Here is a 15,055-nt window from a genome sequence, read left to right as displayed (position 1 = left end):
AAACTGTCTGTGGAGCCATATACAGACACTTCATTAGTGAATTCTCCAGGGAGGCACAGGCAGCTGTATCTGGATGCAGCTTACATGGAGCTTGTTATAGGGCATAATAAAAGAACATGATGCCATGTGTTCTAGTACAGGTAGAGATGTCCTTTCAGTTATAGTTCCTCCAGGTTTCATGGAAGTTTTTTGAGAATTAAAAGCAGTCTTGAGGGAGATAAGTAATTTTAGAAACAGTCTAGAGCACTGCTTGCTAATGCCAAGGTTGAAAATCGGAATCCCATGAGACGTCTGCATATCCATCATGAATGTACGTGGGCAGTAAAGAGCCAAAAAAGAGTGCAGAGATATTTCAACACCTGCTTTAGGGTACTACATTTAACAGCTAATTCAGGGAAAAAGGGATAGAGCGCTATCCTGTTTTCTCAGTTAAAGAACTACTAACGCAAGGAATGTAGTGAAGACATCCAAGACCAGAGAAATTCCCAAGTGTAGAATATAGAACTAGTAATGACACATTAGCAATGATATTGGTTTTGGTACAAACTTGCTCCAAATGCCTGAAATAAAATCTGGAAACAAAGAAGGAAGTCAATCACTTTCCTGTAATGAAAGAAGATAAGGACCTTAATTTGGGCCTCCAAGATATACCTGCAAAGGCAACTGTCTGAAGAAGATGTGACAGCAGTGTCAGTGGTAGAGGATACACTGTTAGGTCTGCAGAAACTCTGGTGGTAATTATAACTCCTGTGCTTGGAAAGGCTTGGGCTGTCAGGTCTTCAAATTGACCTCACCCATGAAGGGAACAGCTACTTCCTAGGCAAGCACTTGAGATTCCCAGTAAGCAAAGAGCTGCTCTGGAATCCTTGAAAGAATGTACCTTATTCACAAACAGTATGTTGAATAACCAAGTTTCTGAAAAACATTCCAGCAGTCATAATTTTAATACTTCTGAAGAGGACTACTATGAGGTTCAAAAAATGCAAACCACATAGGGACAATATCACATACATCTCTATTTGCTGCATTGCATATAGCACTAACGAGTGGTTTGAGAGGGAAGAAAACCTTCTAGAAGTCATTCCAGCTAGAGGTCTTCCTCTCATCTCATCTCCTAATTTTAATAGGTTTCTTTGTCATTAAAAAAAAAAAAGGAAGGATAAGAATAGAAACAAAAAGAATGAGAAAGCTGATAATTTCTTGAAAAGACATCTTTGCCCTGTTTTTACCCTTCCCTATGAATCTGTGGTTGAAAAGTATTACAAATAAGTTGTTTCTAAGTATGTAAATATCTACAAAAGACAAAGTAAACACAAAGCCCTTATGAGTATCAGGATATGATCTTAACAGGAGATCTTGAAAGCTAGTTGATGGCGGTGATGCCATAACATTCAAATGGAACAAGGATTCTCAAAAAATAAAAATTACTTCTTCAAAAATACTGACTAAATTAGACTAAAGGAGGCAAAACAAAGGACAAAAATATCACAAGAAGAAAGAAAAAGCCATAATAAAGTCTGAAACGTATGCCAAGACACAAGCATAAATACATTTACAAGGAACAATCTCCAACTTTCCCAAATGGTTGCCAGAAATTAAAGGAGTAGTGTATATATATGTGTGTGCTTCACCTGTGAGATGCTTCACCTATGTGTACTGACATGGAAAAGTGAAAAAAAGAAAGTGCTAATCTCTGCCACTGCTACTAGTTCTAAAAGTGCCCTGACTCAAATGTTTGGATATAAGCCTACTCAGAGTAAGAAGGTACAGATGGACATTCACTCAAAGAAAAATATCTTCCTGCAGATTTTCAAATCTTGTATTTACGTACTTCACACACTATCTTTCTGTTTTACAATTACACATGGTAGAACTAATACTTTATTTATTCTCTGATTTCTCTGTAATAGCACCAAAAATATTCTCTTTGTTTCACACACCATTAGAAAGCTGTGCCTTCCTGCGAGATCATACTCTCACCACGGAACTGTGATTCAGGTCCTGTGCAATGCCAGTTGTTAGAATTGCAACCTAGTTAAAGGCTTATTTATCTGCTTCTTAAATACTCCAGAACTTCAACCAGTAATACAATGAAGCTGTGTCACAGCGAGAAGTGAATGATCCACAACATCTGTGCTAATACATTTAAAATAACTGCTTCTTAAAGTGCAAGGTGTAGACCACATATATAAATGGCCAGTGCATACATACTCCATCTAAGTCCCACTTAAGTTCTCCATAGGGCTTCAAAAGGACTTAAGGAGACATAGTTCTTTCATTTTTTTCTGCAAAAGAGTGAATCTCCCCCTTAAATTAAAATTTTGGCAAAATATTTTTAAAACAAATTCCAGTTAAACAAATAAGAAGTCAGTGCCAGACTATCCTCGATTTTATTTACAGCTTCCCCGGCCCTTTTGTAGTCACAGATGGAACAGACACACAAATACTTTCATTGAATACATACTCTCATTGCTTCCTGGATGTGGTCTTGGCGCACAAGCTCAGCTGAGCGGTCCATGTACCACTTCAAACACCGGATCAGTTCTCTGAATATAACAAACAGTGAAAAGAAGAGGAACCTTCAGCCCTATTTTAAAATTAGTCAGGCAACAAACATTTTGGTTTTAGGGAGAAATCTATAAAATAGTCTCATTTCACTCCATTTCAGAGTTCAGCTATAGCTGTCCTCGCTACTGAATTTCCATAATATATAAGTTCATTTAAGTTTCAAAACCAGAAAATAATTTCTTGTCTGTAATTGACTTAGACCATGAGAAACACTAAGAGAACATCAAAAAGATGTTATTAAAGAGATAGCTTTGATAAAGGCATGCAATATAGTTCTAAGACCAAAGCATACTTTTTTTTTTTAAATAAGAAATTCCAGATCTCCTCCAAGTAAGAAGTTTTTAGAAACTAAGATCACAAAGAAAATACATGCATCTTCTTCCTAAGTACGCAATACCATCTGGACTAACTTAAAGAGTTGTATTACAAACACGTTTTATTTCAGACATCAGACCACCAAAAATCATTTGTTTTGTCTGAAAGAGGTGATAATTAACACAAAGCAGAACACCTTTTTACCCTCTGAACATGAGTATGCCGTCTAGTGTTGTATACTATCTACAGTTTTTTACCTGCCATTGACAGAATATTTTTTTTTTTTTTTTAATCACACTAAAATGTGAATGGCTTAAAAGAATCAAAACCAACTATAAACTGTTTTTAATAGTTTATTGTGGCCAAAGATAGCATATGCTCAAATATACAAAAGAAACGGTCTAAAAGAAAGGAAAAACAACACCCTGAATGATAACTGTTACTGCTTTCAAAAATGCAAAACTCAGAAAAGAATACCAGAAAATAAGGCAGAACCTTCAAAGTGACAGCAAAAATTAAGTTTCTGATCTACTGAAATTATACATTTACTGTAATCAAATAGAACATCATCTTGTGTGAATACCTGTCTACTTTGGAAGAGGAAATTATAATTAGTCCTCTAATCTTTCACACCAGTCTTATATCCCAACAGCCCTAAGACGTATATGCTCTTGGTAGCTCATTAGCACAGACTGATAATGAGTTGCTGCTGAGTGACAGTGTCTCTTCGGTTAAAAAACCAAGAAAGTAAGATTTGCCAGTTCAGAAAGGCAGATAAATTCCAAAGCCTGCTCATTCCTAGCCACAGGTGACATTCAGCAGCTTTCCTCTATAACTGTGCTGGAAAACTTTCATCTGAGTAGTTCTACTTTTGAAAACCACTGTTAACACGAAGGTTATGATTCTGATGGTGACATCATTCAAAAGCTTGCTAATACCATCTCCTGAAGTGATGGATAAACAAAACCTACTTGTAAGCCAGTGCTCCTGCAAAGTGCTTCTGAATGTAAGTGTCCATCACAGGTCGAAAATGAAAATACTTGCTGTCACGCAGCAGATTTATGATGAATACCTGTGGGAGATGAAAAAGTGAACCCATACTAAAGGAAATTGCACATTGTTGCTAGGTTTCTATAAAGAAGTTACACAAGCTAAGCACCAATGAAATACATGAGTTTCTTTAAACAGTCAGTAGTTGTGTTATGAGATGTTATTGTTTGCTTCTCCCAAGGGATCGCAAATATTGCTGTCCTCGGATCTGTTGAGGCTGTCCTGCCCTCCTTACCCAAGATTATTACAGAAAACATAAGGCTGGATCCAGCTGAATATTTCATGGAAGTAAAATACTAGCAACGTGATAATAAGAAACTTAAAACTCACGGACCATGAGATAAAGAAGAGTAACAATTCAGCAGCTTACCAAAGACTGAAAGACCAACAGACCATACTTTTCTGTGTTGTCATCCAAAACTACAAACAACGTGTCGAGAATATCTTGTAGGAACTAAAATGACAGGAATAAACAAAGAATTTCAAATTCAGCTGTATTCAAAAGAAGGTTATTTCCCCCACACTTTCATTATTTCATACATGTCGATATCTTTGTGAAACACAAAGGACAAAGACACTTCAGGTTCATCCATATGATGCGACAGATTTTCATTTGTTTTTACTAAGAAGAATTTTTCTCTTTACAAGGAATATTTCTAAACAAAAATGACAGAAAATAAAAAAATAAGAAATATGTACCGCATGCCTGATTTGTAAATATAACTGAGTGTTCCTTTCACTGTAAGCTGACTAAAAGTGCTGCCTAACAACAGTGGCAAAACAACTTACTTTCATTCTCATATCATTAGAGTGTCTCAGATACTGTTAGTCATCAAATTGAAGACTTGGAAGCACATTAACTGGTGCTCCAGATTATGTTTAATATTGAAAACTTTTGTTATGTGACAGAAAGTAAAGCTTTTATAACAAGCATTAATTGGGTCAAGTTACATACTGCCAATTGTTTTTTTTCATTCCTAACACTGCGGCTTACTGAATGCTGACAATTCAGTGATTTTCCTTCCTGAAAGCACGGTCCTCATAAAGGATGACTGTGAAGAATGCTGAAGATCAAGTCAACTGCACATTCTCTCATGATTTTTTAATCTATTCTAATTAAATTTCTGATGTGGAAAACAAGAAATAAAACACAACAATTTATGAAGTCTCTGAAAGGATAAAATTTCTTTTCTTCTGAATTCTGTTCTTCATATCCCAATGCCAAATGGCAGCTGATTAAGGGAAGGAATCAATTACTTCTCCCCTTGGAATAATTTAATCCATATCTTTTCATGCTTTTCTCTATAAAAAACAGATACCTGTACTGCCCTGCAAACAAAGTGTACTAAACATGAGATTCTTGAAGAATTCCAATATAAACGGGGTATTGTCCTTTTCTGTTACTGTTACAAAGTTATCATGAAGATTAACATTCAAGATATGGCAACATTCAAATGAGTTACAGTGAAGTGGCTTTAATCATAAACTACTAATTAAGTGATGGGATTTCTCTTTGGTTTCTTCTCTTTGGTTGTTTCCTGTTACAAATTATCTCCTTTTACTTCCAGATTTATAGAAATAAATTTCAGGGAGAGTTCTCAGCACACCTAAAATTATCAGAGGGATATCTGGAATGCACTTTTTTTTGCTGAGGCCACAAGTATTCAACGCATTTTGAAGTTCCTTTGACCTAAGAAAGTTCAGGTCACACAAAGGACCTGGCATGCAGAGCAACAGTGGTTACAAACACGACGAAATCATCAGATAGGAGATAGATTACTGATAGGTTAGACACGCCAGAGAGCAACTGGTGCTCTAGGCACCAGCTCTACTCCACAGTGCCGGGACAGGAAAATGGGTTTGCAGGACGGCTCATCGGCCATTGAACAAACCCCAGCTTTCAAGGTTTCACATTTCTTTCTCCTCTACACGGACGTTTGGAACATATTTGCAAAACAGAAATATAGATCAATTCTACTAGCTGTTTGAAAAGGCCAAGTTTTCTGAGTCAGCTCTGTTCACTCTAGAAATGACCAACCACACTTACGCAATTTCAGAGAATGTCCTTTAGAAAATACTGTTGGAACAGGTCAGTCTGCACAAAACACCGCTACCAGTGGTATGTCTACATCAGCAAGCAGTGTGGCTCAGCAGGAGCGGGCCTGCAGAGTGGAACAACTGGTGCTGAGGACCTGACACTCACAGCACACGTGGTGAGGGAATTTTGCTAAGGATTAGCTCTATTTTGATCCTGAGGACTAACTATCCATTAATTTTTGGAGTGTATCTTCCTGTTCAGTTTCATTATTTCAAAATAAAATCCCAATTCATACATTCTGAGAATTCACAGCGTGAATCAAGAAGTGCAGTAAGAAGGAACATTCAGAAGTGTGCTGCAGGTCTGAATTCACTTGCTATCACAGATACATCCAAAGACTGTTATTTCGTGTAGTACCTTAACAATTTCCTCGCCACTGACATGTCTCAGTCTTCCTAGAATATCCATCACACGATCTGGGTAGGCTTTCCACTTCAGCAGGGCAAGCAAATCCACTGCAGAACAGTGAGAGAAAGAGCTAGAATCCATACACAGAGGGAAGGATGGCAACCCCAGACCCACCGGAGATTCATTACATGTTACACTTCTGCTCTTGTTGCAGCTCACACTTCTCAGGAAAAAAAAAAAAAAAAAAAGGGAAAACAGGAAGGAAAATACGGAGTAAGTCCAATACTATTAACAAAGAAATGAAGGGAGGAATGGTAAGTACTTTAAAAAGAGTAAAGACTGCATTTTTCCCTATGTGACTTGACACCGCACTGTGGACAATCTACTTTTGTCTTCCCATGCTTCAGGGATGTTGCCATAACAAATTTTTATTTACTTAGTAACTCTGTAAAAGCCGCACAAAACAAACTTTAGATTGTGTAGAAGTGCTAACATTGAATTTTTTGTTCTTCAATCATTTAATGAAGATTAGCTTTGCTTTAACATATTGCCCTTCTCTTGCACTTACAGTAATGTCCGTAATTTCTCTGCCATCCGTCAATATCCTTATTTCCTCAAAAAAACAGTTTCTGCTCATTTCAGTAGTGTTAGTAAAAAAACCCCATACATATAATGAAATTATAACAAAGGAGTATTTTAGTAAAATAAACAGAGCACAAGCATACCCATCTTATATCTCTTTTTCATAATCCTTGTTGTCTTGGGCAATTTTGAAGGATCAGCTACTTACCATTCTGGGTCAGTTTGGTAGAAGAAAGCTGTGTGGAGACTGAGAAGGTCTCTTTGGTGCTGCGCTGGAAAATGAGGCTGGAAGGGATGTTAGGGCAGCCGTTGTAGTCCTCTTTGCAGCAAGGCAGCCCCAGGTACAGTGCGTGGTTGTTAAATGTGCTGTTCTCATCACACTGCAGGTACGGGACAAGAAATGGAATTGTACCTAGTCCATCTCATTCCACATACTCACACGCTGACAGCAATTGCCTAACAGTACTTTTATTGATCTTTTGGGTGCACAAAAAACACTTCTAAGAAAAAGCTGTGCTTACCAACTTCAGGGCCTGTACATACACAAAACAGACCCAGCTCTAGAAAGTGTGGTCTCCTAACCACTGACTCTTTAGAACTTTTCATGATCTTCCAACTGAACAGCTTAGTGCTGCTGTCTGAAAATCGTACTGCAGAAATAAACCAAGGTAAATCAGTGGGAAGAAAAAACCCCAAACAACCCCCCCAAGCCCCTTGCTACAGGGTTGCCAAGCCGCAGCATTGTAACATGATGCATTTGAAGTACAGCATAATTTCATAACACAAAGGTATACACAGAGTAACGCCATAGGCTGGTAAAACTGCTGAATGCTCATAAACACTAGTATGTTTGAATTCAAAATGGATAGGATTAACAGAAGGTAAATGCTCATTATCTGAAGGGAAAAGGTAAGCCATACCTAGAATAGAAGGCTGTATCCATACCTAGTCACGTGATTCCAAATTTATAAAATTTTGAAACTACTATTAATCTGTTCCTTACATACTTCTAATGAAGGGAAAAAAAGATAATGTAATGACGATTATTTATTTAAACTGAAGTAGAGATGAGTAGGTGAAAAGTCTGCAGAGAAGAAGTGGTACCTTATAAACATAAAGCTCATGGATATCATCTGACAAGGTAGTGCCATCATCTCTCATTAATGGAGTGAATGCAAAACCAAAGAGCTTCTTTTCTCCCTTGTCTTTTGCTGTAGCAAGAGATAGAAATAAGGAATCATATTTGCACATATTCTGTCTGCCCATATATACCACAAGGTTATTCACTAACTTCTCTGCATGCCTGACAAAAAGCATGCAGGCTACATAAGAAACAACATATAATATACTATGTCTAGTTCTATGCAAATGATCCACGAGCCTCAAAACAAACGTAAACATGCTGATCATAGTAAAATATGAAATGTACATGCTGTAAAGACAACATTCTACAGGAAAACATTCTACAGCAAAAGAACAGCAGGGGAGAACATCTACAAAATGTTTTGCCCCGCACTGATTGTTCACAATGTTTTTAATGTGCTGTTAATAAATGTAGCAACCGGCTAATTAGCAGTGCACCTTCACTGTGTTTTAGGTTGGCACCCCTCTCCTGCTTTCCACCCAGTAACAGCCTCATCCAAACATAAATTGACAATGGAAAGACCTCAGCTTTTTCGGATTTCTCTTGGTTATATTTTGCACTCACTGGAGCAATGTCTGAACTCAAACCGGAGGTGAGACCCACGGAACCTGTCTATAGGGATGGGCAACTTGATGATTTCCCCCCATCGAGGGCTGTTATTGTGGTAAAGGACAAAGGAGTGGTATGCGCTCCTGCTTGGCTCTCCTGAGCCCAGGCTGATGCAGTCCTGGAACAAAAGAAAACAATTTAAGATTAAAAGACATCACATCACTACAGATGAGTCATTTTATTACACGGTGATAACCTTTATATAACTCATATATTTCTGTAGACATAAAGGAAGAGTCAGAAGCAGAAACTCAGAGACAATGAAATCTGAAATTTTTGAAGAGATCTTTAAGCTGTGTTCTGGGTCCAAGAATGAGCTAGGAGACCTATGGTATTGGATGAATTCCCGTATCTTAAGTTGTTATTATTTAAGTTAAGTTATTATTTAAGCAAAGTTTTCTATCAAGCATAGAATAGATACAATAAACACGTAAGTCCAAATATATAAAGATGAGTCCAAAAAAAAAAAAAAGGACCTAATGGGACCATCACTTGTAATATTAGACTTTTCTGAAAATATAATTTAATCAGATTTCTGCTTCACTATCTCAGTGCAGAAGTGATACCTGAACTTTTCAAGCTCTTAAAAATGTTGGTCTTTTGAAACTACAATCATCCAGCCTCACCGAGTATCCCAGAAAATTCTGATCTAGTTACTTCACTAGTGGTAAGCAAAGAATTTCTGTTGAATAGTCATCACCTAAAAATATAATGGGATCTAAATTTCTGCTTTTAGATATAAAAAGCTCAGAGATCTTGACCAATCCATGTATTCTCAAAATACCGATGAAGAAAAATATGACTTGATATTATTTAGGAAATACAGAAATCCTTAGTCAGAATATGAGCGAAGGAAGTTAGGAGAAATACTGAAGTCCTGAAATAAGGACAGTAAAAGGTCCTTGGTAATGAAGACATGGAGCAGGAAGCACATTTTTTTATATAAGCACTAACCCATGTTCTAGACCTAGCACTTACAAAGTGACCCAAAAGATACGACACCTTATTAAAACATGCAGAAAAAAGCCAGCTTAGAGATTCTTCACTTTTAGCATCTCCAAGGATAATGAATCCAGGGAGAAACAGTTGCTAAGCAGACCCAGAACGACACATGCAATGTAAATTCTGATGTAAAAACACCCCACAAGGAATAGTATCATGACAAGAAGAACGACCGGTCATTTCCCCAAGGCATCTCTAAATTCTATCCCAAGAAAATACTGACGATGTTGATTTGATTTTTTCATCTGTAATCAAAGGACTATCAAGTCCAGCATATCCCATTAACCAGACCCAGTCTGTTCGGCCTGTGGTAATATTCTTCTGGCTTCGAGAAAGTTAAGAATTTGTGAAGGAGCCCAAAAAGAAAGAAAAGCTCTCTGGAATTTTGGGATTCAATGCAAGAACAGCCTCCCTGGGCAGAGATTCATTGCAAAGGCTCTAATCCAAACTGAGTGACTGTAGCATATACTCACAAAACTCAGTCCTCTCAGGTAAGTCTTAGTAACCACACGGTATTGCCACAATCCTGGCATAAAGGTGATTTTTTTAGTACAGCAACTAGAATTAACTGTTGCGGATATTAACAGGTTGGTGGCAGTACTAAAAAAGAGAATGCCTGCAATATCCCAGTTACATTTTGTGATAAGAGTAACTTACTGGGCTTCAACACAGCAATTCCGAAACCTCATTCTGCATTAAGTTCTTAGGAGAAAGTAAAATAGTATTTGTATTTCTTCAATAAGGTACAGTAAAAATTGAAATTTTAATATAAGCTTTTTTCTGACGCCCCAAAAAATTACCTGCCTTGGCAGACATATGGTCTTTGAATGCTGTTTCACGCTATAAACTTTAAATAAATGAATAGGTGAAGAGTCTTTCCTTCTGGTTGTTAACTTAGTTTCTATGCATTTATACTACAATCTATAGTCTGAGGAGGGAGGATTGTTTAATCTTTAATTCTGAATTGTGATCTGCAAAATGTAAACATGAAACTAGTCTCCGTACACCTAGTTACCATGAGATCCAAATATGTAGGTGAATTAGAGGGCAGAGGCAAGTAAGGGAAGCTAAACTAGGCAAGTATCAGGTAATAATTTTATCGTTTAAGGTATGCCTTGCAATTAATAAGATATTCCTGCTACTGGAACAGAAAGAAGAATAAGTGAGAAATGTGTCAAGGTTTTTTATTTTTCAGACTATATTGAAAGACACTAACAATTGAGTAAGACCACTTTGAAAAGGAAATACTCCTTTTCATTTTGAACAGCACTGTATTCTGGGAATAATCTCACTGCTTTCAATAGGACTATTTCTGGACCAAGATATACTCAACAGCAATAAGGATTTGAGACAGACAGAATATTCTCCTTAATGCTGCATATGGTTCTGCTAAAGTCTTCACAAAGGCCTAATTCAGATTTGGATTGTACTGCTGGTCAGGAAAAGTTTAGAGATTTAATTCTAATATCAGATGAAAATTTTGTGGCAATTTCCCCACTGTACCGTGTAACTCAGCACACACTTTCTCATTTGGCAGTCTCTGCTTTGGAAAGGCCATAGGCCAGGAACAGCGAAGGATATTTCAACCAAGTACAGTAGTGCTTCGGCGTCAATGATTGACCTTCAGCGTTCTGCCCATACTATTGTAAGCTTGAATTGGAGTTTTTTATTAGCTTCTCTACTGTATCACCTACTGAGTGTTATTAAATTAACATCATAATTAGACAAATGAAATAGAAGAAAGAAAATAGCTACACTTGACTGTGAAAGCAACCTCAGGTCACACAAGTGATCATGCGGGGACAGGGAACCCAAAGAAAGCCATTCCCTTCATCAGTACTGCACCAAGCCCCACCCAGCCCACACCTTATTCTTAACATTTATATTTAAAAGTTATGAGACTCCTCTTGTTGCAGTCTTTAGTATTTTCTTTTAGATTATGCTGAATGACTGAAATGAAAGTCCTGCTCTAGCAGTCTCTTTACAGCTGAATGAAATTATATTGTGTCTTTGGGTAAAACCAGGTCCCTCCTAACAGAAAATGGCAGGTATCACACGCTGCTCTAGGTGTCCATACCGAAGATTACATAAACCAGATGGTTGCACTGAAAAATAAACCATCTAGGGTTTATAATTAAATCCCTAATATAAAAGGTAAAACAGTATCCATTTAGTGGCATACTAAAATAACCCAGACTAACAGGCTGGTGTTAAGTTTTAGACAGATGGGTACCTAGACTTCCTAAAACCCATTGCAGAGGTCGGATGGTTAGAACTGATGGAGCTCTTTGTTCTCAGATTTTGAGCACCAACTTTGCCTGCATTTTACAACTGAAATCTGCATTCTGAAAGTTGAGACAAACAGGAAATCTACAGCTTAAGGAGCTGAATCCTTACAATTTTCAGGGCATTTCTATAGATTCAGAGCAGCCATATACAATTAATAGGGTCAATTGTCTTCTACAAGGACAAGGACATTACCACTGAGTGGTAAGATAACCCGCTAAATTAGAAGTAATTCCAGATGGCTGTCTCATTTGCTTTAACTTTGGTAGATGAATTTGCAGAATTTGTAAATCGTGTAGAAACTATGGCAGTGATGAAAAAAGAGGAGACATGATTAGTTTGCGAATGCAATTCTAAGTAGCTGCTTCTTTCTCTCATGTGCATGTGATTATTCCTTCAAATTATCACTTAGCACTTTTGAACTATGCCTCTTATATTCAGTTCAACTGATACTCAGTTTTGTATGTTATTTTTCTAGTTCTATTCTGCAGTTAAGAGAGAACACAAATGTACCTAAGCAGTGAGGAGTTCAAATTAAAGGGAAGGAGAGTTCAACTTCTATTGTCCTTTATGACCCTTTTACTTATTTTTCAGCAGACGTGATAGCTTGTACCTTTGAGTATTTCCTATGTAGAAAAATTCTACTGTCCGCATGTTTGAAATACAGTGGATCTTAGGCATCATTAGACATCATGAACCAAAGATCTCCCTGACGTAAACGAAGTATCTTTGTTGCTTTGACTGCAACTGTACAGAGGAGCAATAACATAAAAACTGGTATAAAGATTTTCTTTTAAATATGTGGTTTAAATTTAAAAACCACAAAAGATCCTTTATATGTAAAGTCTCTCCTTTATGACAAATGTTCACCTGAATTTTTTCTAATCATATTGACTAACTTTCACCAGCCTTTGTTTGTTTGTACCATGTCTGTTCCACTATCCCACGTAAAGCCCTGAAGTACTGTTACAGTAGTAATAACAGGCAAGGGTAAGAAAAAGATAACTTAGTATCTGTGAATGACTATTCCAACCAAAACCACAGAAGTAGTTAAGACTGATAATGTCTAGAAATTATATGGCTTTTATACTTAATCATCAGCCACAGTTACAGTACAATTAGCTACCATTATGTACATTAGCATCTGAAGATGCTGATATTGCAGTTTGGAGGGTAAAGACCTACACTGGTCTTTGGCAGACTGCTGTGAAATAAAACGATGATTAAAAATATGTCACTCAATTTGAAAGGTATGCCTAATGCAATTAAACAGAAAAGGCTTGTGATCTTCCTGCAACAGCTATGAGCACAAACCAGTTCCTTACAGGAGATATACTTTACTTTTAATGAAATCACAAGCAATTGTAGTAATAGAGGAAAAGTTCTCCTTTCAATTAAAAAAAAAAAAACTGTAGAAATGAGTTCGGTACACAAGCACTTTGGTGTTTAGACTCTTCTGGCTACAAAGGCCATTTTATTGCAGTGGAGGTAAAAAGAAAGGTAAGGGCAAGTTATGATTAATACATTTTAATGCAGCCATTTCTGATAGATGCTTATGTCAAAATACTTCCCGTTTAGTTCTCTGTCCTCCCACCCTCCCACCTCACACAAAGCTGACTTATCTACCTTCTTCTCTTCAGTAATATTAAAAGCAAGAGCAGAGAAAGAAAGAAAAACATTAAACATCACCATCTACAGCTGGAATGGAGCCATCCCAGGGTGAAAGCCAAGATCCTGGCAATACAGCTGCTCAAATTTATTTTCCAAAACTACATTCAGTACCATAATTCCAACAACTCAGATTTAAAAGTCTCTCTTGTAATCACATTTCATCATGTTGTACGACACACATTATTTAATTTTAGGTATTTGTCATACGCTCTTCAGTTCTTTCTGACTACGGTTACTCTAAATTTTCCTTTTACTATAGCCACTGACATCACACTTTGAAATTACATAAGCTTTTCAGTTTATGAGTATTTTCTCCAAGTCCCCTATTCCCATATAGGGGAAGTGCTCCAAATTCTTTCAAATTTATAGTTTAAAAACTTGGAAGGAAAAAAAAAAGATCTAGTTTTAGTTTAGCACTTCCCTTGCATCAGAGAGAACACAACAAGAGAACATGTCCATGGAGCAAGCAGATGGCACCTGAAGCTCAGAGGAAATAAGCACTTACCTTCAAGATTTCTCCATCTGCATAGAGCACGTACATGGTCACTTCAATGTTCTTCTGCACACTTTTCCCACCTCTTTCAAAGTCTCCCTTTTCTAATGTCAGGTATAAGTCATTGCGTATATCACCTACAGCAAAAGAGTGGAGTCACATGTTTAAATTCAACATGGAAGACTCAGTGCCTGTGTGCAACATATTTTGACTCTGCAAACTGTTTTCCGTGTTCTGCAAGACTATGGCTGATGCCCAGATCATTCCAAGCAGCAAGTTAATTGTTAATAAAGATGAACATTTTAATATCAGTGCATAAAATCAGACCATTGTTAGTAATGCCTTTATTACATGTGAACTCAGAATCAATACTTGCTTTTATTGTGTGTAAGTGGGAAAGGGAAAAAAAAAAATCTTCTACTACTTTGTCTAGTTAGCGGATTTGGAAGTATCAGGCTAAGCCTGACAAAACATCATTAAATCAGACTTCCCATTTCCAATATATTTTAAGAAAAATAAGTATTTTTGTGATGATCAGCAGAAAATGATGTTCAGTGAGCTCTTCAAGTATTTTCTACATTTTCATAATTTCTTTTTATTATAACAACAAAATAAAAGTAGCCTTTTTGGAAACCTGGTTGTAATTCAGTTCAGATGGATTAAGAAGGAATTATAAATTTTTTTTGCTAGGTTTTTGGCTGGCCTCTGCTATCCACATGCATGAATATAAGGAAGCGGGCAGTATGGATACTTGCCAATTTCTCACTACCTCATTTTCAAGAGTTTTCAGAGCAAATGACTATATTCAGAATTACAAATGCTAGCATCTATCTCAGCATCTTGTTATCCTGAATTTGCCAGATTCTAGCTCACTTTTTTTTTTTTTTTT

At 36.9% G+C, this 15,055-nt stretch overlaps 1 protein-coding gene across 1 annotated transcript in view; it reads right to left on the bottom strand.

Annotated features, from left to right (window-relative positions):
- DOCK3 (dedicator of cytokinesis 3) overlaps positions 1-15,055 on the bottom strand; it is a gene marked incomplete at its 3' end in the record, with an annotated part of 69,928 nt that overhangs the window by 24,664 nt on the left and 30,209 nt on the right. The window contains exons 8-15 of the mRNA XM_009573989.1: positions 14,179-14,303; positions 8,670-8,832; positions 8,066-8,172; positions 7,170-7,341; positions 6,389-6,486; positions 4,304-4,387; positions 3,855-3,955; positions 2,465-2,546 (exon numbers count right to left, since the gene is read on the bottom strand). Of these exons, the coding sequence (XP_009572284.1) occupies positions 2,465-2,546; positions 3,855-3,955; positions 4,304-4,387; positions 6,389-6,486; positions 7,170-7,341; positions 8,066-8,172; positions 8,670-8,832; positions 14,179-14,303 (932 nt within the window). The remainder of the gene's footprint in view (positions 1-2,464; positions 2,547-3,854; positions 3,956-4,303; positions 4,388-6,388; positions 6,487-7,169; positions 7,342-8,065; positions 8,173-8,669; positions 8,833-14,178; positions 14,304-15,055) is intronic.

The sequence above is a fragment of the Fulmarus glacialis genome, unplaced genomic scaffold, assembly GCF_000690835.1.
Source record: "Fulmarus glacialis isolate BGI_N327 unplaced genomic scaffold, ASM69083v1 scaffold11220, whole genome shotgun sequence".
NCBI lineage: Eukaryota > Metazoa > Chordata > Aves > Procellariiformes > Procellariidae > Fulmarus > Fulmarus glacialis.
The sequence above is the reverse complement of the archived record's forward strand: the minus strand, read 5'-3'. Positions and strand labels throughout refer to the sequence as shown.